Genomic DNA, 27257 nt, shown 5'->3' with positions numbered 1-27257 from the left:
AAATTAAGCTTTTTCTTTCCTAATTCCAATCCTGGCATTCAAACTAACAAGTCCAACATGACTATTGGGTGAAGAGGGAAGGGGCACACTGTGCATGCAGAGTAGTTCCTGCTTTTTACCACTTCCTATTTAGTAACTACCTGTTCCCACTCGTATGTTCCACTTCCAAGTCCATTTTTCCCTGAGTGGATAAAGAAAAATAAAGCTCCTCTTCTAGCTTTTCTTAATATTGGTGGTTGCTGGATTTATTTATTTAATTTTTTTTTTGAGAGAGAGAATCTGCGTGCGCCTGCGGGGAAGGGGCAGAGAGGAGACTGAACCCCAAGTAGGCTCTGCACTTTCAGCACAATGAACTTGAACACAGCACTCAAATCACAAACTGTGAGATCATGACCTAAGCCCAAATCAAGAGTTAGCCATTTTACCAACTGAGCCACCCAGAAGCCCCTTGGTAATGTTTTTTGATGAACATAGCAGAGAATACTTTCTTATCCATTTCAAACCAACATATGCAAAGATATCTAGGTAACACTGAAACAAAAATCCTTGCTTTACAAAGACTATACTGTCGGAGACAAGACAGAGAGAGAACACACATATAAACAAGATGAACTAACAAGTGCCTATTCAGCAGTATGGAGAGCAGGTGCTATATGAAGGGGTCAGAGGCTAAACAGCTACAGGCTTAGGCAATCACACGTACTAAGCCAAGCAGGATTCAAATGTGTAAAGGAGAAAAGTTATCCCAGGAAAAGAAAGAGATGCAAAAATAAGAAGCACACTGGGGAAGGAAAATAGACAACAATGAATAAGTCAGTCTGGTAAATGGGGCGCGTGGGTGGCTCAGTTGGTTGAGCATCTGACGTTGGCTCAGGTCATGATCGCAGTTTGTGACTTCAAGCCCTGCGTCGGGCTCTGTGCTGACAGCTCAGAGCCAAGAGCCTGCTTCGGATTCTGTCTCCCCCTCTCTCTCTGCCCCTCCCGTCACACTCTGTCTCGCTCTCTCTCTCAAAAATAAATATTAAAAAAAAAATTTTTTTTTTAATCAGTCTGGGAAAAAGAGAGGACCAAACTGATTTATCCATTCAAGGAAGAGGTAGATTGGTCTAAGGATTTTACATTGGGGGCCGTATGTATAACAGGGAAACACCCAAAGTTTCTGTGGGGAAGCAACATACGCGAAGTTTATTTCCACTTAGAAATGACTGGCTTAAATTTCTTAACATTTAGATCTCTTTAAATGTCATTTCATCAAAAAAGTTTTCTCTAACCACCCTGAGTAGCTTCTGGACCACTGTCTCAGACTGTCTAAATTACCTAACCATGCGTTTTTTCCTCTGGCAACTTAAATCACTACCTGAAATCACATTATTTCTTTTCACTTAGTGTGTGTCTCCAACATCAGAATGCAAGCTCCTACCACTAAAGGAGAAACCCGTGTTCACTTCTGTATCCCCAACACCGCACATAGTATGTCCTCAATAAGTACTTGTTAGGCGAATGAATGAATGTTGTTCACAGCAATCAGTACCACTCCCAAAGAGATGAAAAAATAAATCACCTTTTGGAGAAAAATTTTTTGTTAATCTTTACTGTAAATCCTTTACCTTCTCCATTCAACCCTCACTAGCCTAGTATCTCTTGCTCCCTTTTTTCTATTTCTTCCTCCTCTTAATTTCAATATTACTTAAATGCCATTACTCCAAACACTGTAATAAATATCATAAAAGGGAAAAAACAGAAAAACCTAAATTTGGAAATTTTACAAATAAAATGATCCAAATAAATTAATATTTATGCCTATATTTTTTGATCCTGTAGACCAGCTATGTCTATGGGACAAAATACATTCAAGATATTTAACTCTATACAGGTCAAAAAACAAACAAAAATGCTTTTACAAGTTCCCTTAATGAGAATCGTCGAACTAAAAAGGATTTTTCTTAAGACATCTGTCTTTGCACATCAAGGTAGAATTCATCAATTTAAAAAATATTTCCAGGGGCACCTGGGTGGCTCAGTTAGTTAAGCGTCCAACGCATGATTTGGGCTCAGGTCATGATCGCACAGCTCAGTGAAATCAAGACGCATGTTGGGTTTCATGCTGACAGCACGGAGCCTGCTTGCCATTCTTTCTCCCTCTCTCTGCCCCTCCCTCGCATATGCATGGGCTCTCTCTCAAAATAAACTAAAAAAAAAAAAGTATTTCCAGTGAGAGAATCTGTGAGTTTGCTTGATGTTTGTAGTTTAATCCCCGTACAACAAATATTTGTTTCGAGTTTTCATTTATTATCATGGGCTTGTTCCATTCTGTGTTCACTGTCTTCATCCTCCAAATGATGCATTTATAACTCCATCCTCTCTTTTTCATTAAATAGCTTCAGAGAGACACTAGTTTCCTCAGACTTGTTAAAACGCAGTTTACAAAACTGTACCTATCTCTAAAACAGATCTGAAGAATTCAAGGAATACCTGGAGGATGATTTGAGGTTCTCAGGTAATAAGCATTTATTGAGAATCATTGTACAGAGAAGTAAATGTGACACTGAAATATGTTAATCATGTACCAAACTATGAAAAACAATCTGCTTAAAAAAAATTTATGTTTATTTATTTTGAGAGAGAGACAGAGAGACAGAGCATGAGTGAGGGAGGGCCAGAGGAGGGAGACACAGAATCCATAGCAGGCTCCAGGTTTTGAGCTGTCAGCACAGAGCCCAACACAGGGCTTGAACCCACAAACTGGGAGATCATGACCTGAGCCAAAGTCTGACGCTTAACTGAGCCACCTAGGCGCCCCCCAAAAAATTGATCTTTACTACTTTATACTGTTTCAAGACTCATCCTATCAGGTTAAGTCCAAGATTTAAAATTTGCTTCAAAAAAACAAACCAAAGGACATAAGTGATTATAAATAAGGCAGCTATGTGGTAAAAGATTTATTGAAGTTGCTGTATGGGTACATGAAATTCATTACACAATTATATTTTTATTTGTAGTTGAAATTTTCTATTAAAGAAGTTAAAAAAAGGGTGCCTGTATGGCTCAGTCGATTGAGCACTGACCTTGGCTCAGGTCATGATCTCATGGTTTGTGGGTTCAAGCCCCACATCGGGTTCTGTGCTGACAGCTCAGAGGCTGAAGCCTGCTTCGGATTCTGTCTCTCCCTCTCTGTCCCTCCCCTGCTCACAAAATGTCTCTGTCTTCAAAAATAAACATTAAAAAAAATTTTTTTTAATGAACTGCTATGGATCCACTTATATGTAGATTTTTTTATAGTACCATACTGTAAATATATCTTCATGACTTTATTAATATTTTTTCTGGTTGATTGTAAGAATACAGTATATAATACATATATACAATACATGCAAAATATTGCCAATGGACTGTTAATGTTATTGGTAAGGTTTCCAGTCAACAACAGGGTATCAGTAGTTCAGTTTTGGGGAAGTCAAAAGTTACACAGGGATTTATGCCTGTGCAGGGCTCAGCACCCCTAGACCTGTGCTGGTCAGCAGTCAACTGTGTATTTGTATTTTTTAAAATTTTTTTTTAATGTTTATTTATTTTTGACAGAGAGAGAGAGCACACGAGCAAGCATGAGTGGGGGAGGGGCAGAGAGAGAGGGAGACACAGAATCTGAAGCAGGCTCCAAGCTCTGAGCGGTCAGCACAGAGCCTGATGCGGGGCTCGAACTCGCAGACTGCAAGATCATGACCTGAGCCAAAGTCAGACGCTCAACCAACTGAGCCACCCAGGTGTCCCTGTATTTGTATTTAGCCATTAATCTAAGTAACAAATTTGCTGAGCAACCTCAACTAAAGTCATACTAAAACTATAACAAGATTCTAGAATACATGGTCTCTGGATCACCTTTTAAAAAAAAAAAATCACTTCAGGGGTGCCTGGGTGGCTCAGTCAGTTAAGTATCTGACCTCAGCTCAGGTCATGATCTCATGGTTTGTGAGTTCGAGCCCCACATTGGGCTCTGTGCTGATAGCTCAGAACCTGGAGCCTGCTTCGGATTCTGTGTCTCCCTCTCTCTGTCCCTCTCCTGCTCATGCTCTGTCTCATAAAAATAAATAAAACATGTTAAAAAAATTAAAAAAAAAAATCACTTCCACAAGCCTCAAGTGTATTATTTTAAGTATATAGAATGAATGACTGCAATATTATTCAGTATGAAAAAAAAAGGTTACTTCCCAAGGTTATAGGTACCCCAAGTTGAATAGTTTAGGATATTCATGTGCTACTTTGCCAATAAAGCTATAAACAATATTGAGGGCTTGGTTTTTAACGTTTTAATTATTCAGTGGGAAGCTTTTTTTTTTTTCAACGTTTATTTATTTTTGGGACAGAGAGAGACAGAGCATGAACGGGGGAGGGGCAGAGAGAGAGGGAGACACAGAATCGGAAACAGGCTCCAGGCTCTGAGCCATCAGCCCAGAGCCCGACGCGGGGCTCGAACTCCCGGACCGCGAGATCGTGACCTGGCTGAAGTCGGACGCTTAACCGACTGCGCCACCCAGGCGCCCCTCAGTGGGAAGCTTTTAATGTGCCTCTGACTTCCTGGACACCAAAGGTGTTTTTGGTTTAGGCAGTTTCTCCAAGTGCTTGTTAAAGAAATGCATATTTTTATAATACTATGAGAAAAAAGAAACGCATACTTTTTTTTAACAGACTGAGAAGAAAATACAAACAGCAAACCTGCTTGATATGAAGACATTATATATGATATACTTCAAAAGCCAAAACTGGTAAAACCTAGGTTGCAAAAACTGGAATTTTCACAAAGTGGGAAGGCTCTAGAAATGTTATGTAAATTAAAAAAAAAAAAATCAAGTCAGTAATGTGGGCTAATGTTAAAAACAATTGTTTAAAAAAATACCAAAGCAGGGGCGCCTGAGTGGCCGTGGGTTAGGCGTCTGACTTCAGCTCAGGTCATGATCTCAGTTTGTGGGTTTGGGTTCCACGTCGGGCTCTGTGCTGACAGCTCAGAGCCTGGAGCCTGCTTCAGATTCTGTGTCCCCCCCCTCTCTCTCTCTGCCCCTGTCCCCCCATGCACTCTCTCAAAAATAAACATTAAGAAAAGAAATTTAAAAAAATACCAAAGCAGCCCTAAACAAACCATTTGTTGATTTGTTTATCTACAAACCAATTTTTCACATCTGCATGTGAAACTACTGCTTTCATATTCTAATCAGCAGCTCAAAGAACCCAAGATACTGCCCAACTCCTCAGAAGTTGCAAGAAAACACATTTCCCACTAACAATCATTAATTCTTGAAACTTAAGTTAGTTCTGTAACAGATTTATTTAGTGTTCTACTTTGGGTAAATCAATTATTCATTCAACACAACGGAGGGACAGTGTTCTAGATGCTGGGGACACCGCGCTCAACAAAACATCCCTGTTCTTACTGTGAAACTTACATTCTAGTGGCTGGTTGAGAAAATTTTGTGGTTTTTCTTTCTTACCACCTATTCTTCTTCTCCATACTTTCATGGGTCTCTTACATAGGTACTACCAAGACTGCAGCAGTTTTAAAGTTCAGGTTTGTATGTATCCAAGTAACTGATTTTAGACCAGCCCTTAAACAGAATAGTTTAGAGAAACAATAAAGGAGTTTCAATTAGTAAAAACTACACTTCAGATAGGGGCGCCTGGATGGCTCAGGTGGTTAAGTGTCCAACTCCTGACTTCGACTCACGTCATGATCTCAGAACCTATTGGGGCACTATAAAATCAACTCAGAATTTTTGAAACTAATAATCCTACCTAATCACTTCAAAAAGACAGAGAAAATTTTTACTTTATCCCTGTCCCTTAATATTTCTCAATTTTAAACTTTAAATTCTATTTCTCAGCAGTAGAATCTCTTTACTTAAACAAACTTTCATGGAAAAGCTCTATACTTAAAATGTGTAAAATTCTAGTTGAAATAGTAAAGACTGGCCTGTCCCCATGTTCTTAGTGCATGAAATGCCTCCAAGGACATTTCAGAAGCATCTACAAGTCACTGCCTTAAGTAAATGTGCTATGTAAAAAATTAACAGAAACATTTTTTTTAAAGGAGATTTAAATAACTCTTAAGATTCGTGTGTATTTCTATAATTCTGTCAGACATCTGACAAGCACAGCTTCTCTGAGCCTTAATTTTTCCCATCTATGAAATAACGACCTTCTACTATAATCATGACGCCTGTCAATCCTACAACTGTACTATGATGGCTATAATAAAATTAGTAGTGGCCATTTCTGATTTTAGGACAGGCACATCATGAGAGTGTACATTTTCTTTTTAAAAAAAATTTTTTTAACGTTTATTTATTTTTGAGACAGAGAGAGAGCATGAACAGGGGAGGGGCAGAGAGAGAGGGAGACAGAATCTGAAACAGGCTCCAGGCTCTGAGCTGTCAGCACAGAGCCCAACGCGGGGCTCGAACTCACGGACTGCGAGAGGACCGCGAGATCGTGACCTGAGCCGAAGTCAGCCGCTTAACCGACTGAGCCACCCAGGCGCCCCGAGAGTGTACATTTTCATCTCTGTAGATCTTAATTTCAAGCTTCTGTTACCATCTCTGCTTTAGATTTAATGCTTCTATAAATTATTACTACTACACATCTTTTTCCTAGATCACAAGGAACCAGACTGAAAGATATGTTTTTGAGCACTTCAATATACTTATTTTTCTTCAGGGAAGGTATGTACCAGAAATAATGTATTTAGGAGAAAAAAGGACAATTTTGTTTAGGTTTCTGTTTTGCCTGACCTGAAAGCAGATGCTGCCTACTGTTTGCATAGTGACTAGAACAGGAAGAAACCAAGCGTGTCTAAAGAAGGCAATGAATGAGACTAAAGCAAGACACTATTATAGAGGAATATGAAAATAACCCAAGCCTTTAAAATAAAGCAGCTTCCTCAGTTATAAAGAAACAGTCGCACTTCTTTAAAAATCATAAGCCAAATAAACATATACACAATTACTTGCCTCTCTGTTGTACACCTGACCTCCTCTTATTAGTTTATGAATTAGTTATACCAGAGTATCAGACTACTGAAAGGTAAAATATTACAGAGCATTTTCACCAAACTAAATTCCAAAAATATTCCATACTAATAGCTGTGAGTACGTTTTTAGAAATCACACTCTCCATCTCCAAAAATGCCAGAGAATACATTTCTGTGTATTCTGCTAAATAATCTAGAGTATTAGTGAGTCATATTCTGTTGGAAGTGACAAATCTGAGCAAAGGGTAAACTTTAGTTATGCAACAAAGAAAAAGCATTATAAAATTAAGAGTTACAATTCAGTTCTTTTCATCTAATTTGTTAAAACAACAACAAAAGAGAAGCAGGCATTTCAATGTAAAGGCAAATGAAAACAGGCTAACAATGTATGAATAGTTAGACTATGCCAGAAAAGGAGTTGTTCTACAGAGACTGGTTGCTAAAGAAGTCATAACTCTGTAATTACAAACCATCTGTACACAGGATGAACTGTTATAAATAGCTCTTTTTCCTAATAAGGGTCATGAGAAAGTCACACTATGGATAGTTTTGAGTTCTCAAGGAGACCACTCTATAACCCTGGATTCTCACAAAGTCCTATAGCCAATCTATAAAGTTCTGATTAATTCTCAAAGAGGTTCACAACTACTTAATCTCATTCTTACATACGACAATCTCTTGCCTATTACACTGACAAAATGAGGTATTTTCATCCACAGTTTCCCTGACAAGTACATGTAGAAGGGCTTTTGTTAACTGTTTTTAATATAATCCAAGCACCATCAATTTTAAGCCTCAGCATTCAATTCTGTACCATAAGAAAAAGTAACCAATTCATACTTTTTTCTATCATCAATTTAAAATGTGTATTTCTGGAGCACCTGGGTTGCTCAGTCGGTTAAACGTCCAACTTCGGCTCAGGTCATGATCTCAGGGTTCATGGGTTTGAGCCCCGTGTCAGGCTCTGTGCTGACAGCACAGAGCCTGCTTTGAATTCTGTGTCTCCCTCTCTCTCTGCCCCTCCCCTGCTTGCACCATCTCTCTCTCAAAAATAAAAATAAACATTAAAAAAAAATTTTTTAATGTGCATTTCAGAGATGTTAACATTTGAGAAAATGTGCATCTTATAAATCTACCAGACAAGAACTTTACAAGAAGGAAAGTCCAAGACCAACCATTCATCTTTTTTTATTTAACATAATGAAAAATTAAGTACTCCCTAGAGTAGAAAACATGCTGAATAAAATTCAGTTTTGGTCCCAGTTTTACTTTAAATCAACAGAACTATGTGATTTTGAGCAACTCACCTACGAACATTAAGGCTGTGAATCATTTACCTCACAAAATAGTTTTAAGAAATAAGCGTAATTGCCTATGTACATTATAAAATGTAAAGCACAACTGTGATTCTTACTAATAATGCCATATCTGAAGAATATAACACTGTGTCCAAGTCTTGCTATGGCTGGTTTTAAGTCTTAAAAAAAATAAAACTAAATTTGTCATTTTGGTAATTAATCCCGTTCTCAAAATCTATTTGAAGTGATTAACTTAGCCATTAAATAAAATGACTTTAGGGGCGCCTGGGTGGTGCAGTCGGTTAAGCGTCCGACTTCAGCCAGGTCACGATCTCGCGGTCCGTGAGTTCGAGCCCCGCGTCAGGCTCTGGGCTGATTGATGGCTCGGAGCCTGGAGCCTGTTTCCGATTCTGTGTCTCCCTCTCTCTCTGCCCCTCCCCCGTTCATGTTCTGTCTCTCTCTGTCCCAAAAATAAATAAACGTTGAAAAAAAAAAATTTTTAAAAAATAAATAAATAAATAAATAAAAATAAAATAAAATGACTTTGTTAAATTTACTACAATAGTAAGTAAGAATCATCAAAGGATACTACAGATAATTGTCGATTTTTCACATTTCAAATGTTTTATATCACAGTAGAAAATACATTACCCAGTAGATACAAGGGCTAACTTATCTGTCATAGTTCTAATTCAAATGCTCAGAATCTAATTTCTTACCTTATGTTATTCTTAAAAAAAAAAAAAAATTCAAGTATTACATGTTTTTAAACGTAGGCTCTCTTTTCCCTTTTAACATAATACAGTTTCCACAGTCTTTCCTACTGGAATAAGACAAAAGTGTTTCCTACTGCATATGCCTTGGTATCTATCTGTTAGAGGTATTTAGTTCTTCCTATTAAGAAGAAACCATTCATTTAGACGAATTTAACTACAAGAACTCATCACTTCTGAAAATGGAAATCAGAAAGCTTTTCATCATTTCAGGCAAATGAGAAATAAAGCCAACTAAATGTTTAGCTGCCATCACAGCTACCCAGAGAAAGGAAGCTCTTACAGTGAGTAACCATTTCAACCACATCAAGTCAGGAAATCAGATCCTTTGTTCCATTTAAACAGGTCCATCATCATGTGGTTTATCTTTCAAATTAAAATGATGAAAAATAAAAAAATGATGATACTCCAAGGTCAACCAACATGACTAGATATAGCATCTAAATTAAACGAGCTTTTACATTAGAAGTCAGCAATATAAAATGAATTTAAGTGACAACATTACTAGCAAATTAAGCTCTGTGAATTTATTTACTAAAATGTTTTCTCCACTATGATTTCCACAATATAAAGTGCACAAATCTTAACATATAATGCTTTGGATAAAAGTCTACTCTGCCCAACGGTAAAAAAAAAAAAAAAAAAACTATTTTAAAAATCATTTATATTATTTTGGAACTAAAAGTGCAACTATAGTGCAGTAATTGCCTCTATATTCCAAATAAGAAAGGCTTTTCCAAAAACTGCTCTGAAGAAGGAAAAAATGATAAAGCACAGCAACTACTTTCGGGAGGAATCCCATTTTTGCAGTTGGGAAACTCAAACAATATAAGGGATGCAAATACCTCCTCTAACAGTGTTTTTAAAAATCACCACATAATAACTTGACAAGGAATTAAGTCTTTATCAAGTAGTTCATTTTCGAAGGATACCAATAATCAAACAATAGATTTAATAAATACGTACAGTTCCAGAGAGGACATCATGGGGGCAACAGTTGAGAAGGTGACTCTTGCACACTCGGTCATCACTGAATTTGATTCGTTGGCGAGTAGTATCTCCTGTAATATAGGAAAGTTAATAACATTCAAGGTTAGACAACTGGAAAATACTTACTTTCTGAGAGCCCTACTATCACTAGCTTTTTCTGTGTGGCTATACACACATATATTTATAAATCAGCTCAAGAGGGATTAGTTTTTTATATAATATCCCATGAAAAAACTATTTTAGACATGCAGCTGCAGTATGTGTACTGCAAATATAATTCAAATAGTCAAAGTGGGAAAGCAATGCATTGTTAACAGAGTACTTCAGAAAAGCATAGGATACAGAGCAGGAATGGACTTTAAAGATTATTGAGTCCAACTCCTTCAAACTGCAGATGAGGAAATTGAGGCCCCAAGAGGTTAAGCGACTTGCAGCAGACCCACTAGGAGAGTTTCTACTGGTATACAATGTTCCCTACTTGACGCTAAGCATAGATTTATTTTGTAATTATTTACATTAATTGAAAAACATAAAAAGTAATCTTGCAAACATTGCATACACACTGCGAATCCCCACTGAACCCCAGACGCCATTTCTTCCACTATTTTGTTCCAGCTGAAGTGTCTCCCATTTGCTGCTGGGATGAGTTAGAGAGGGTAGAATAGCGTGTTTAAGAGTGTACAAACCTGGAAGAAGGACTTACACACCAGTCAAACAAAGGCACATTGCCTAAATGAAACGTTAACTTTAATGCCTCCAAAGGTACCATACCTTCACGTTTTAGGTGGTCTGTGCTATATATGGCCAAACTGGGTACATTTAAATTTATTGTCTTCATATAACACAATATACCTCCTAAGCAACAGAAGCATCCAACCTGCTAATCAAATAGGCCTATCTAACTCAAATTTTAAAGAGTCTAAGAAAAATAAAGGTAACTAGCTCTAATAACAAAATATAGATGTTAGTTACAATTTTTTTGCTTAGAATCTCTTTGGGGGGGAAAAATCTCTTAAGGATGTTTCCTCTATGTAGAATGATCAACCCTAAGAAATGTGTTTTATTTTAGCCTTAAATTGATACCATCATTGATGAATGAAAACCTACTGATGAATTACTGAAGCGAGAACTGTTGGTACCAAAAGAGATTATAAAAACCTCTGTACTTCATGTGATGCCTGGGGCACTCCAAAAACTCATCTAGGAAGTGATCCAATTATTTAATTTGTTTTTTACACGTGAGCAACAAAAAGGTTAAGCCTTTACCCCTTTCACATGGTCTTATTTGAAGAGCTTAATGCAGTCAACTAAATATGTCATTTTCAGGTGGGGTAAGATTTTGTTCAAATTGTTTTAACTCCGTTAAAAAGACTTAACACTCTAATTTGCAATCAGGGTATATTATATTTAAGAAAAATAATTTATAGCTAAAATGATAGCTTCAGAGCAGTTCAACAATAGGTTTTCTAGAGGCTAGTCTCTAGTTAAAGTAGGTTATTTTTGACACCACAATTTGGAATAAATCATTTAGTGTTCACGCCTGCTACTATAATAAAGGTTATTTTGATGGTCCTTTTTTCCTTTTAAACACAACTGCTTTTGTTCCACATTCATTAACACATCTGAAAAGTTAGTGATAACTCACGGCTCGGCGAATGCGGGGCCTTTCTGACACTCCCTTGCAGATTGAAGTAGGCAGGCATAGATACATTGAACCTTTACAAATAAAACAAGGGGCCAGATTGTTCAGTTTGTATAGAATAGACTCTGCCAGCAATTTCAATACAGCATCTAGAAGTACATGTTGACTGTAAAGATTCTTGTATATGAAAACAAAAGTGAACAAAATCAGGGTGTTTTATTTTTCAAAATATTGACTTAACAAGTGTAACCCTACAAAAGAATATGATTGACCACAGGAAAAAGTCCAATGCTGGAACTCTAGGAAATGCTCTGTGGGCCAACTAGGGTTTTTAAAAAATGCTTTCTTAAAAATTTTACCTCATTTTAGACTTTGGGGAGGGCCTAAGTAAGTTCACATTAGAATAAGTTAAGCTCGCACCAGAAAGGCAATGCTATATACTAGACATTTTTTGCTTACTGGCATGTAAGAAAAACTGTCTTATTTAAAATCTCTACCCAAATTATATTAAGAAACTTAAAGATCATGTAGGTTTTAAGTAGGAAAAAAAAACCCTTTCATATCTAGGACTCTCCCTGCTACAATATCTAAGCTTTTTAGTATGTAACAAGAGTACTGTTTCAATGCTATGTCAAACTAATGGCTCAAGATTATTATAAACCAGGCTTTAGAATAAAATCAAGGTTCTTAGGAATCTTACTAATCAAACATTTGTGAAGTAGGGCGACTGTTTTTGCTTCAGAAATCACAACATTAAGATATATGTGCCCTGAAGACACAGCTATCAGGTGAAATATAAACAATTCCAAATATGAATTTAGCAAAGACTATCTCTGATGAGTTTTTACAAAAAGAATCTACTATAAATGCCAAAAAGTGTTTTAAAGTAACTTCTCAGTGCCTCAAAATACTTGCTCTAAAAACATTTGATAACTGCAAACACAATAAATACAGCTATCAAATATCAGCCTATGCATTACAGAAACCTTTAAGACAATGAAATAATAAAACCCCTAATAATTTAAGATACAGAAATATCCTGAGGAACTAGCAACTAAGTATCTGTTTATTTGTATTTTTAAAGCTTTACTTAAGAGTCTTAAGGTTAACATTTTAAAATAATTTGTTTACACTACCAAGCAGTATTTCATTAATTTATTTGGGCATATACCATGGAAGTATAATTTGGCTAAATCAACAAAGAATTTTTAAAATAAAAATACTGGTAATTTTGGTTTCTGTCAAGGTATCTGGCCCAAACCATGTTTTTCAAAAGAAACTAGGTAAAACAGTGCCCATGGGGGGGGGGGGTGTTGGTAGGGGGAAGGGAGACTACAATTAATAAAAAACAATTATGAATCAAATCTTTGAATACAAAGAATTACTTTATGAATTCAATATACTTTATCTTTGGGTCTTCTGGGCCTATATTCATATAAAAATTACCTGATTTATGAAAAAACAATTACCTTCTTACACTAACATTGGATCCAAATCACAGAATCAAACCTATTAGTGAAAGTATCTCCTCTGGGCTAGTCAATGGGGCTACAAATAGGCATATAATTAGAAGCTCTCTACCCTCAAGGAGTCCATGATTCTGAGAGAGAAAGAGGACATTTAACAAGTAATAAAGGTAGCATGACCCGAGTGCCAAATGGGTTTCACTAACAGTAGTACTTCAATACTTCTAAGACGCTATAGAATGGCCACCAAGGATGGAGAGGTTAGAAAAAAGGCTTCATGCAAAAAGTAGAAGCCCAATTTTAAAGAAAAGATAGGACTTAAACCACAGGAAAGAAGAAGAACATTCCAAACTGGAGTATTATCTTTGACAGAGTTTATAGAGGCAGAAAGGCTTAGGAAATGGTAAACACGGCAAGTCTTATTTTACTTTGGCAAATGACTTCAATGTAAGGGAAGAGCAAAGTTGGGGTCAGAATATTGTGTGGGTAATACCTGATTTCTTAATTTTTTTCATTTTTTTTCTTCAATCCAGATTTTTAGTATATAAACAAAATTAAAAAAAAAAGTTTAAAAATTATGGGGCAGAGATTAGATCAAGTGATTTAATAGCAACACAATGTCCTAACCATAAAAGTATGGAGGTTGCTCTGCCCTATAACCTCTACATTAATTAGGCTTTGTACATACCTACAATGCCAAGTTTGTAGAATAAGAAACTTGACTGAGAACTTTGCTGGGCAAAGTGCCTTTCATCTGAATGCAAGCATCAAAATTTCTGTCAATATTTCCTACCAAGCAACTAACTTCAGAGTAACAACTTATTTTACCTCTCTCTTTGATTCAACCCCTTCATGAGCTTCACAAATTGTAATTTGTATTTGGGAATACCTGATTGCAGGGGTACAATAAAAACTGGAATGCCTAATATTCCTCTCAAAAGTTTTTCAGCAAGTTAACAGGGCCTAACATGGCAGTGAAGCAGTTTCACTTGGGGAATGCCAACAGGCCGCTCTAAAAAGAAGGCTCCTGTCCAAACTGTACTCAAATATTGCTATTCTCAAAATCCCCTCCAATCTGTTGGGAGGGAAAAATAAGCCCACTGCAAAATGCCAACACCACTATTTTATGGTCCTACCTTTTCTGAAACAGACTTAAGACCTAAATTGTACTAGCAACAATGAAAACCAGCCTATATCGTATCTGACATCGTTTTACATGGTGCATGCTATTTTACCAATGCCCACCCCCCACCCTCCCTCCAGTACCACCCACCCTCTCCCTCCCATACAAACAATAAATCAAATAAACTTTCATAGATTTAGGTGCTATTTTAAAAACATCAAAATTTTACTTTACCCATTCTCTCCGATGCTCCCTGTATTTTTTTAAGCTGTGAGTGGATGACCATGCTATGTGATCAACAACTGTGAAGGCTAAGCAAAAGTGAACTGAGTTTAGTATTGTAATTAAAAGAACCTTAAAGTCTGTAATATTTGACATATATAATGGTATGCAGAATCCTTATTTTACTGCATATTATCAGGCATTAATGGCAAGCAACTTATAAAAACAACTAATTAATATTTCTTTTGTATAGAATTAGCTTAGAGCTTAGCTTAGGGAAACCAGAGAGAATAAAACTCAACAGCACACAGAGCAAATGGAAGCAACCCCTGGCTTATAAATGGGGCCAGAAAAAGAAAAGCCCTCCCCGCAGGTACACTTATTATGGGCCAAGTGTCACCAATGGCTTAGGACAGAGTAGGCACATTCCCCCTGAAATAAAATGCATACCCCTTCAGTGAGAGGAAAGCAGAGCAAGAAAGACAGGCATCTAACCAAACGCTTAAAGCTTCTCATTTCCCTGTGCCCTCAAATCATCAAACACAGAGAAATGCTTCACCTTCTTACCACCATTTCTCGTATTAGCTACTGAGTCCATATAGTAACAAGGAAACTATATAAAGACCCATAGCCAATTTCTAGTCTAGGGCAGGGAGAAACTTGCCCGGCCTCAGTAAACCCTTGTGTTCAGAGGTAAAAGCAGGTGATTACTGCTGCATAGTGCCTACTACACTGAAGAACCGATTTACTTTTACACCCTCCTTGAAGTTTCTCATCAACTACTAACTTCTCCCACCTACCTTTGCTGTTCCTTTAGAATTCAGCCTTAAAACTCATCTGTAAGAACTCTTTTGTAATTATTCTTTTAAAAAATCTATTACTCCATGTAATTGTTAATAAATACACTCAGTTTAATTCACCGCATGTTTACATACTTCAAAGTACAGAATTTGTTTCATAAAAGGACTCACTACCATGTCTTAGCATATTATGATTACAGATGCTTTGAAAACAGTTAATGTGACTTGATACACGTCAAACTTTTCAAGAATATATTTACTACATAAGAAAATGTACTCAGCCGAAGGTGGCAGTGGGAAAAACCAATTATGGTATTCTCCCTCCCAAATGTAATATCAAGTCACTTCTATCTAACAGAACTTATAAAATCATACTGAGTGAATAGGAGAAAATTTCCTTTACCCCGGAAAATGCAAAAGTAAGGGTACTATATGGTACAGAAAGGCTATCCCTCCTAATCTTTGCATATGATCCTATAGGTTTATAATTACAAATAGGTACTGTTACCCCCACCAGAAGCCCCAAGACAACCCCAACATTTAAAAAATGCAATGCCCATTGTAGAATAAATTTCTAGAACAAGTTCGTTCTTACCAAGTATGATCAAAGATCAATAACGCTAAAACAACTTTTTAAATCTACCAGCCTACTTGTCTATAAAAATCCCTGTAACAAATTATAAAGAATGAGACAGGGAAATAACGTTTGTATTAGGTGAAAAAGCTTGCATGATATTTAAGAGCTAACAGAATGGTGATGGAAATGTGAGAACAGAAATACTAAAGTAGCTACATTCCAAAGGCTCTATTCCACCCCTTGCCACAACTATATCTTCTCTCATTACACAAGCAGAGTCTTGGCCACTGGCAGGGGTAGTGGTGGAATACATACTTCACGAAATCTGTCAATAGATTTCTCCTTTTAGACTTAAGAAACACATCAGAAAAGCCTTATTAATAAATTGTTACCTAAAAATTAAGTTCTCGATTATACAGAATTTGTTATTATGATACATGTCATAAAGGAAAATTAGTCATTAAAAGGTTGCAGCCTGCTAAATTTTGTATTTTGATACTTACTTGCAGAGCTGCAATTCTGATACAGTAACACTTGTACTCTGGGTATCTGGTGCCTTCTATCATCCACAACTTTCTATACACAAAATTAGAAGTAACGAAAGCTATCTCTGGCTATGAAGAAATAGCTGAAAAGAACCAAAGAAAAAGTGATTGGCTAATTTACCAAAAAGACAAGTTCTCACTGGTTGGCTATAGCTATGAAAGCTAAGGAGGAGCCTCCCCAAATAAAAAAATAATGAAGAAATAAAAAAGGAAAAGAAATGAGAATATCAAAGGACAGAAGTGACAGACATCTCAATGATAAAGGAAGTTAAAATGAAAAACAGAGATTACCATGAAGGAGACTGAGCCTTCTAACTACTGAAACGACACAGGAGAAATACTGTGTCACACTGGATACACGCTAAATTCACAAGGATTGCCTCTGGGGAAAGGACTGTGACTCTGAAGCGAAGAGAAGGAACTTCATTTGTAATGCTTTGGTTTTTTTTTTAATTTGAAGAAAACATACAAAATAACATCTGTTTACTCCTATAGGTGTTTGAGAGTCTTTTGTATTTTTAAACAGTATTTGCAAAATTAGGCCCCTATAATCAGCATCACAGAACTCATCACTTAAAATTAAACGTAACTGCTCACGAGTAAATCTTCATTCCCTACTAGACTTTCAGTCCCTCTAAGGTTAGTCTTGTATCACTCTTTACTGCAGAGACAAAAGATAAGAAAACAAATATGTCCATAATCTCTAAGGAAAGGAATAGCTAAATCAACTCAGCAACTTGGAGATATTCAGGAAAGAAAGATTCTATTCTTATCAACAATTACTATACCCTAAAGCACATCAGCCAATAAGTATACAGAACACCATGCCTAGGGGAAGTATCCCTCTAAATACTAAGAGGCAAATTAAATAACATGGGAATTTCTCAAAATACGAACGCATGGTTTCTAGAACCTGAGATGAATCCACTATTATCTTAACAAGCATGTCCCGCTGTTCTCCTGTCCACAATGTAAAACCACAGCCATTCCCCCCCACCCCGCCCCAGTTTCTAGTCCAGGGGTTATCTTTGATAAGCAACTTTTCCCACATCCAGGCACCTTTTCACATTCCCACAGGTTGGTGAAATCCTGCAAAACCACTGGTCACTGTAGACCAAAACACTATTGGAGAGGTGAGAATTAAAGCTAAATGAGGTAATGTCACCCTAGAAGTCTAGATGAACCTCTCTAGGGACTCCTAGAACTCTCCATCTCACAGGTATATATTTCTTCTGGTCAGTTATTTCCACTTCCGGTCTTGGGTACGTACAGTTCAAGCAGCTTTTTCTTTCATATGAACAACTACAATTTTCATTCCAGAGTATGAGATTTGTACAAAAGATGATTTTAGGTGTTGTATGATTTTACCAACAGGATTTCACCAACATTTTAAGCACTACTCATTTAGTGGTGATTCTTTATCACGATTAAGTTTAAAAGTACACGAAGTCCATCTAATGCTTAACACCTAACAAGTTCTAATGTTTAGCACAAAGTGACAACACAGTCTAGGTTATCTCTCTTTTTTTGTGAGTCTAAGTTACCTCTTAAAATACCATGTTGTTCTCACTGTATTTTTCTGCTGACATAAATTTTCATTTTAAAATTAAATTTTAGAAAGTGAGTTGAAATAAAGAAAATATTAAAAAACAGAAAACAGTAAAAAATAGTCAATGTGATAGTGTGACTAATATTCAGGAAACATTTACCTAGAGAACAGGGTTTCTCAAACTTTAATGTGCATCAGGGTCATGTAGAAGGCTTCTTAAATCATACGTTACTGCTCCCAATCCCCAGAATTTCTGGAGTCAGTTGATCTGGCGTGGACCCAAGAATCTGCATTTCTAACAAGTTCTCAGGTATTACTAAAGTTGCTGGTCTAAGGATCACACTTTGAGAATCACTCATCTAGAATAGTGACCAATAAGCTTTTTCTTACAGGGCCAGACAGCAAACATTTTAAGCTTGCATCCATATGTCTCTTGCTACTCAACTCTGTTTTAAGGCAAAATGGCCATAGACAGTATGTACACAAATAGGCACGGCTGTGCTCCTATAAAACTTTATTTACAAAAAGCCAAGTGGGCCACAGTGCCAATCCTGACCTAAAATATAACTGAAAATGGTCTACTGTGTAATCTAATAGTAGGACAGAATAAAGCAGCAGTGAGCAACTAAGTATGATGAAGATACTATCCAATAATTATCCAACCTATCTAACTGAAGGGCAAAACTTTGGAAAGTTTAACTCTGAAAGAAAAAACTGAGGTCTCAAGAAGATAAAACAAAACAATTTACCATGCATTCAGGAGACATGACAAAACACTCAGCAAAGGCAGCTTGTTAAATTCTTTTCGTGTTGAATCACACAGGTCAAACATCACTGCACATGGTTCACAACTAAATTAGAACATATGGATCAATATCTAGTGAGAGTTTTTTTTAGAAAAAAATTCTGAAGACTCCTTTCTCTAGCCCATGTTAAACAGCAAAATATGACATTTATTCAGTGTTTACAAACTACTTTTCTCTATTACCTCAATAACCTTACAAAAATTGATTAACTGATGTATTTTGGCCTTGCCTTCCAATTTCTACCCTAGCAGCTACTAGTGTATGAGAATTTAAATCAAAAGGAGCAGAATGACTTTTCTGTAGGTGCTGAATTTGTAAGAGTCCCATCAGAAATGTACCCTCTCTCACTCCCTCATTCTTTTTCCAGCAAAATGTTCCAACTTTCTTCACCTTCTTAGTCGACTTCTTATTAAGAATGATTAAGGTGGACAAGTACAATCACTTATACTTTCTGATAGATTATACTAACAAAACAGCCCTAGGCTCTTAGGATTCAACCTATTTCATTTCTAGAATTTCATTCTTGAGGAGCATCTGCCTCATTTATCACAGTTTTGCCTACACTTAGTGACCTTCAGTTCAAAGCCATCTATCTTTGTAACCCCACCACTTGCCTGAACTCAGCAACTTCAAGCTTTAAGGTCTGTATGAAATCACCTGGTAATGAACACGATCTGACTCACTGAATGACCATGATCCATGACTTCAATTTGCCCTTGAGTTCCTGCTACCTATCTTGAACATGCAGCTCACCATTTCTCCTTGTAGGACATCCTATCCAAACCAAATCATTTACTTACTGCTTACAGAGCTTATACAGTGATAGACAAAATGATTTTTCTTCGGTTCCAACTTATTTACCTAAGTAAAAGAGAGCATAGGCTCTCTTGCATAGGCTTCCTTGAAGACAGCTAAACAGCTACAGACAACCCAAGGACAATACAAGATTATATGAAATGATACTATTCTTATTTTCTGGACCGTCTTGCAGACAGAAATATTCAGAGTTCAAAATGCAAAATGAGTTAAAGTTTGTTTACAACAGATTTACTATATGGATGTTAGCAGAGCTTTCAATGTTTTGATATGCCTGGACCTCTGATGGAAGTCAAATATTTACCAAAACTCTTACTAGGCTTATGTTTAACTACTGTTTAGCCTTTGTTTTTTGCTAAAATTTCTTACGTTAAAAGAATTTACAAGCTCTGGAGTAAGATACACCCCATTATTTTTTAAAATGTGTGCTTGTACATCAAAGGCTATGCCTCCTTCACTTAAAATGAACAATCCAAGTAGAATAGAAGAATGGCTTACAACTGACCAAGAAATAAATATGGTTCATTATGCTAATGAGAAAAATTAAAAAAAAAATGCTCTCAATGTTGATGACAAGTCAAGGAACACAGATTACAGTAAAGATGATTTTATGAAGAAAATCCACTGAAGAAAACACTACTTCAATCTTGGATTCAATTATTCATTTCGCAGAAAGGCAGCAATGTCATACTGTCCCACAGGTTAAACACTTACGTACCATTAAACTTACATTAAGAACAAGTAAATTATTTTCTGAACTCTATTTTCCTGGCTATCTCCTAGGATGAGTAGTATCCTTTTAATTTTAGATTCCAGAAAACTATTGTGTAATATAACTGATTAGCAGAAATATTAAATTATGATGAAATGTACTCTATTAACTGAGGAAGTACATCATTGTATGGTTAGAAAGATTACCCTGAAAAACAGGTAAAATTATCTGAGAGCTTTAACTTGCCCTCAACATTTCCTAGCCATAATGGGCAACTAATGATGCTATAAAATTCTATTCCATATTCTATATTCTATTAGTCTACTGGTTGTTTGGGGTAGGGGATGTGGGGGTGGGGAGAGGGGTGATGCCATTCCTGGCCTGTTTTAACCTTTCAGAGATGATCTCTATTTAAAGGTTGTTAAGTAATTAAAATGTACAGAGTCCTCAAAACTGCTTACTGTAAATTCCCTAGTTTCCAAACTTAGGATGTAATCTAAATTCATATCCTCAATTTGGTTTAATTCCTATCCCTTGCACCTTGCCAGGCCTTTTTGGGGTCAGGAGCAGAGACTTATAACCAAATTGTATGTGTTGGCAATAGGGCTTTAGCTAAGGGACATCCCTGCAATTAACCTAACTCCGAAGAAATGACTACAGCCTGTGAAAGGACACAAGAGTTCCTCCAACTGTCACAAAGAGTTCTCAAACTGCTGCTCGAATTTTCCTTTGCTACTCCTCCCTACTTTCAAATGGACTACGTTCAGGGAAAATAAATTATCCCTCTCCCTTCTATTAACGCTAACAACTGAAACAGAAAAGTATTTATAAAGTTTAATGTATCTCAAACTTCAGATAAAATAATATACTAATTTATATCTACTTATGGTTCCTCTCTTCTAAAAAGCTTACAATATACTTATTTTTCAATACTTTCTGAGTGTAACATAGGAAATTGTTTGGTTTCCCATTTAACAAATTATTGATTTAACTTGAGGCAAAAAAGGTTAAGCGACTTACCCAAGGTTATAATTAGAGGTACAGCTGGGGCTAGAAACCAGGTCTCCTGAGTCTCAGCCCAGGGCTCTTTTCCTTAGCCCATGATGCCTTATCAGAAAAATCCAAATACAGTCAGACCCCCAGTTACATGGGTATGAGTTACACTGATTCACATATACAAACTTTATATAGTGTGACCAATGTTTCAACTCACGCGGTACCCTGCTTCCATTTATGCAGTATGCCAGGCATCGGCACGATTTTCAGTGGCACACAGGCGGTTGCCACCACCAGGGCCCTAGGCAAAATTGCAAAGAAGGCAAAGTTTGTCTTTGGCCCTCCCACCACCCTTATGCATTCCTCTCCCACCTCCTGGTCATCCCCCTGCCCAGCCTCCCAGCACCATCATGCTGCCCTCTGGTTGTCCAAAGCCCCCCACTTCCACCACTCACCCAGGACTGACCTTCCTGGGAGTGCCCAGTGTTCCAAAATTACCTCTCCATTTCCCTGACACTAAAATTCCTATTTCTAAGAATTTCAATGAAGTTTAGGTAATCTAAATGATTAACTGCTTTAAGTAACTCAGAGTAAGGTCTACTTTTAATAGATTTACATCTCCAAGGAGTTTTAAAAAGAATTAAACACTGATTTGGGGGGAGGGGAAGAAGGAAGAAATATTTTTATTGGTGGAGGAGATGGGGAGGTGAGAGGGAAAGGTTTTCCCAGCGCCCTAGGCCTCTTGTGCCACTTCAGATTCCCCAAGACAGGACACTAGGGGTTGAGGGGCATTATTGCAACTTTGAGTCCCACTATCCCAGAAGACTGTAGTTGTCTTATAGTCTCTGGGGTGATTTAAAAAAAGAGAGAGAGAGAGAAAGAGAGAGAGAGAGAGAGACAAAGCTGCCTTAAATACCTTCCCCTACCTACCTTTTCCATCTCTCTCCCACCTCTTGGATCCCCATTTCCACCTCTTAGTGCCAAAGACACCCAACAGCATTCCCTGTAAGCTGTTCCTTTGTCCAATACAAAGCTTTCCATTATGTGGTTTCAAATTATATGGTGTTATTCAGAAACGTATCCATGTCCCCCTACCCCTGGATAACTTGAAGTTGACTGTATGCTAAAAAAGAACAATCCTAATTATTTAAAGGTCCTGAATCATAAGATGAAATATGTAAACTCATCTAGTAAGAAGGAAAAGAATGTTCTGATTCTTATCTTGTATACATAAAAGAATTAATCTGGATATCTAAAAAAACATTCAATTCTTTTCCTTGAAAGTAGTAGGTTTCTTACTTCTGGCCCAACACAGCAGTGAAAATCCAGTCATTTCAGCTAAATAATATCGTGGACTTGTTTACATGAGTTCATTGGTAAATCCTCTTAGTCTGGAGGCAAAAAAAATCCAGTAACAGACACATAAAAATGTAAATTTGTATACAAAGCAGAATGGATTTTAAGAAACCCATGTTTCTGCTGTCTACACACACAGGAATAGAAAGAAAGGTATTTTTTTATGTAGCTTTGCAATACTAGATTGGCTACCTAGTTTGGAAATTTATCAGGCAACTGATTAACAGTTACTTTGCTCCAACTACCCTCCCAGTAAAATTAGAAAATTCAATCCATGCAGAAGGTACCAAAAATGGTATCCATCTAGGATTAAAAGTTTCATGTAAAATCTTAAATGATTTCTGAATTGCTATTCCAAAAATCAGTTATTCTACCAACTAAAATCCTGAATTAGGTCTCTTCCCAATACCTTCTTCATTATGGAAAAGGAGCAATGTCAAGACATGCTGCAGTTATAAAATAGCCATTCTTATCTAAAGTGGAAAATGAACAGGTTAACAGTCTCTCCAGGGGCATTTTTAATTAATGTTAACTTTCAAGGGTTTACTACACAAAATTCATTTCCTTCCCAATCTTCCCCTCCTCTCTACACAACCACAAACAGGTCTGCCACCTCCACCTATTTGTTTATATGTCCTATGAAGACAAGTTCCCAATGTGGGTTTCTATTAAAATTCAAATGTGAACACTGAAAAGCCACTCTTAATATGCATTGCGAAAAGTATATGAATTCAGTACATATTTTTTAATCTACTCACATATTTTGCTGCAAAGTATTCAAGAAAATCAGAAGAGCAACTGTTAAAAATATAAGTGTGCCTTTTCTCTTACGTCAAGCAATTTAAATAACTTTTCAAGAAAAAAGCATTTCTTTAATGGCTAAGAAACAATCTACCTAAACAAGCAACATATAAAAATGAGCAAGTGTTTTGCTGTTATAAGAGAAAGTACTAAACTACATCTTTCCTCGCAAATAGCATGGATTTGAGCTCAATTTGAGAATACACTGTTATTATCATCACCAAAAAAGCAACAGCATTTCATCTTTTTATTAGAAATTCTTTATGACAAGATATCCAGCAATTAGTGATTTTCTACACAAACTCTGACCTAAGTGCTTAAAAGGATTGTTTCCCTCAATTCTATTTCACTGGGCACCACATTTTCAAAATGGCTCTATTTGGGGCACATGCAAGATTTGTCAATATTTACTGAACAAAGCTTCTATTAAATTCTCTAACAAGATGGAGGTCTCTCGGAAAAAACAGGCCATAACATTTTTTCTTTTCACAAAATGGGGCCAAACACACCCACTTCAAGAAACCATGGTTTGGGTCAGATTTTTTCCATAAGAATGGTTGTTTCTGTGGGGATCGAGAGTGCACTTCTGGGGCTGGAATCACTGTGAAGGTTTCCTCCGGACCCAGGTAAGGGGCGGGGGTGGGGTGGGGGGAGGGGGCGGCCAGTTGTCTCTGGATGCTCGGGAGGGCGGCGGCGAGGGATGATCCCAAAGCTCTGGGTGAAGGAATTAGTTCAGGGGCGGAGGCTTTAGCGGTCCACCGGTACCTCATCAGCCACAAGACGGGATGCCCCACTACGCCAACAGAGACGTGGGCTCCCCCATCCCAGACAAGTCAACATTGAATCTCAAACTCTCCTTTCTGCCTCCAGGCCCCGTCTGACCCCATTGGCAGCAGTTCCCGCCAATCCGCTCGGTCACCGCCCCCCAAGCCCGCCTGCCCAACCCTGATTGGATGGGACGGGAGCCGGGACCTCGTGTTACCAATCTGGGAGCCCCTTACTCAGCCACACACGCAAGCCCAGGTACGCCCGCGGAGCCCCTTCCCCTCGCTTTCCCTTCCCCTCCCCCACCCCCAGGGCACTGGCAGACACTTACCGTCCCGGGAGGTGCCCATCAACTGGTCCAGCATCGCGCGCATCTGGGCCTGCGCCGACATGGCGGCGGCGTAGCAAGCGGGCGGGCGGGGGTGGGGCGCAGACCGGGCCCTTTCGGGCGGGGGGGACAGGGGAAGGGGTGGGGGAAGGTGAGACGCTGTCTCAGTTGTCGCCGCCGCCGCCTCGAGGCGTGTGGAAAGGGAGCTGGAGGGCTTGTAGTAGGAGAGTCCGGGCTGCGCTCCTCACGACGATGCGTAAGTGGAAAGCAGCAGCCCCCGAAAGCAACCCTCGTTCCCTCACTCTCCGTCTGGTCCTGGGACAGAAGCGTTACGGGCTAAGCAAGCTCTCGCCTCCAACACCGCCACCCGCCAGAAGCCGTCAGCCCCCCCTTCAAGCTCTGACGCCGCTCGCCGCCACCGTCGCCGGGACGTGAGCGCGCACGCTCCTCGCGCTTAGTTGTTTCCCGCGGGGGCTCCACCAACTGGCGTCCAACTGTATTTGCTCCACCCGCCCCGCCCGGGAGAGGTTCCGCCCTAACGGCTTTCGGGCGCGTGCACGCGGGCTTTGCCCGCCCCTTTCCCCCAGATCTCGCGAGAGTGCTTATCAAACGACCCTCGAGCTAGATCCGCCCGAGGCGCCAAACTGCACGCATCCTTCTGCAAGTGGGCTAGGGTCGCGCGGCACGCTGTGCTGGCGAACCGGACTCAAATTAGCAAATGTGCCAGAGGGTTACCCCGAGTCGAAAGTAAGTGGAGACCATGCGGATCGGTTCTACTGCGGTTAGCAATCTTAATAGTTAATGCAGGCGTGTTTCTAACGACTATTCACTGACCGATTAACTCGCTTTCAGGGGCCCGCCCAGAATCTCGTACACTCAACCTTTTCCCCACTGCTGCCTTGACCTTCTATAAAAGGAGCCCTGGAGAACTGACGTCTGGGTAGTTTCCCTAAATGAAATAACACCTGAACTTAATACACTGGGAAACAGATGATCTAACCCATTCAGATTATCATTATTTATAACAGGAAGCTGTTAGTCTAAATTTGGAACTATAAAAATTGAGCAGTATCTTCAGAAAGGAAAGGAGGTGATCTTTATTTTTTAAAGAGAATTTCTTTTTTTTCCTGCTTAAGAGGTAAATTTGAAGAATTAGGCCTTTTCAGTGTATCAGCAGCATTGCCAACGGGAAAGAAAGCCTGTGCGTTCATAGCTTGCCATCACCTTGGATTCAAAATCTTAGTCGACTAATTGCTAACTGGAACCTTCAGCATTTTATTTCGTAATCTCATGTTTGTGGATATAAATACATACAGCATTGTTGTGAGGGTTAAATGAGCTAGCAGAAAATGCTTAGCCTGGCATTTTCACATTTTTTTGTAAAATACTAATTCTTTAAAACGAGACCTAGGTACTTCCTAGGTACTTGGGAAGGAAATAACTAAAATTTTTTCATTAAAAATTTATATGCATCAGCCTGGAACTTATAATTTATTCGCAAGATTAGTAAAAAACATAAAATAGTAGCCCTAGGCCCAGTATCACTTTGAATCTATATTGGGCCAATAAAAAATTTTAAATTATGCTGTCTTTTGTAACTGACAAAATAGTTTCCCTCCAATTATTCAAAGAATTCAAAATTTCAGCAACTCCAAATACTAAGAATATTACTGAACACAATTCGCAATAAAAGTGTACAAATTATCATGTCTTAGTGGGAGGCATATATATATATTTATATATATATTTATATATATATAATCTTCTGAAAAACTTAGGAGGGAAGTAAACTAACATGTTGAAATATCTATGTTAATGAGAATTTAGTTTTTATCTTTTACCTCCTACTTTTCTGGTTGCTTACATTTTATTATTTTTTTTTTTTACAGTTCAACTTCTTTATATTACAAGATGAGGACCTGAGACACAACTGGAGGAAATATCCAGTGTCCCAGCATTCAGTGGTTGTTTACATTTTAAATGTATCATAAACATCATATAGCTGGCTTTTTTTAATTTAATAATCATATTTTCTTTTCATTGAAGCAATTATTCATTTATATTTGTGTAATTACTCGTTTGGTCTTAAAGCTCTTCTATTTTGCCTATTTGTTTCATCTAGTTAATTTTCTCTCCTTTCTTGCCTGCTTTTTAATCATCCATTCTAGTAATTTGGAAGTTTCATTTTATTTTTATTCTTTTAGTAGTTACCCTAAAAGTTAAAATAGGCATTCTTAATACCTTTTCACTTCCTCCAGATAACACAAAGAAGACTCCTTTTAACCTCTCCTGAAGTTTTATGCCTGTTATCATATGTGTTTTAGTTCTGTGTTTTTTGAAGCTAAACTTCACGTAATGCTCATCTATTTACCACTTTCTTTTTTCTTCATTCCTTCTGGAATCTCTGCCTTTCCATCTGGAATCATTTCCCTTTTGTCTGAAGTTTAAACTTTAGGACAGGAGTCAGCAATCTACAGCCCACAGGCCAAATCCAGCCCACTGCCCATTTTACTGAATAGTTCATTGGAATGCTGCCAGGCTCATTCATTTACTATTGTCTATGGTTGCTGTTGCACTACGACAGCATTGTTGAGTAGTTGTGACAGAGAACATACTGTATGGCCAGCAAGACTGAAATATTTACTATCTAGCATTTTACTGGAGTTTGCCTAACCTC

General features: G+C 37.9%; 1 protein-coding gene across 6 annotated transcripts in view; it reads right to left on the bottom strand.

Annotated features, from left to right (window-relative positions):
• LUC7L2 (LUC7 like 2, pre-mRNA splicing factor) overlaps positions 1-24972 on the bottom strand; it is a 57949-nt gene extending 32977 nt beyond the window's left edge. The window contains exons 1-4 of one of the 6 annotated variants that reach the window (XM_047094683.1): positions 24584-24665; positions 21548-21631; positions 11722-11792; positions 10053-10147 (exon numbers count right to left, since the gene is read on the bottom strand). In XM_047094683.1, the coding sequence (XP_046950639.1) occupies positions 10053-10147; positions 11722-11792; positions 21548-21585 (204 nt within the window). In that variant the 5' untranslated portion in view covers positions 21586-21631; positions 24584-24665. Of the gene's footprint in view, positions 1-10052; positions 10148-11721; positions 11793-14541; positions 15825-18749; positions 18837-21547; positions 21632-24583 lie in introns of those variants that run through there. The other 5 variants (XM_047094688.1, XM_047094686.1, XM_047094685.1 and 2 more) reach the window with 5 other exon arrangements.
• Between the last annotated feature and the right edge of the window lie 2285 nt (positions 24973-27257).

This window comes from Lynx rufus, unplaced genomic scaffold (assembly GCF_022079265.1).
Source record: "Lynx rufus isolate CCGP_SWC_20201006 ecotype Redwood Valley unplaced genomic scaffold, mLynRuf1.p SCAF_4, whole genome shotgun sequence".
Classification (NCBI taxonomy): domain Eukaryota; kingdom Metazoa; phylum Chordata; class Mammalia; order Carnivora; family Felidae; genus Lynx; species Lynx rufus.
The sequence above is the reverse complement of the archived record's forward strand: the minus strand, read 5'-3'. Positions and strand labels throughout refer to the sequence as shown.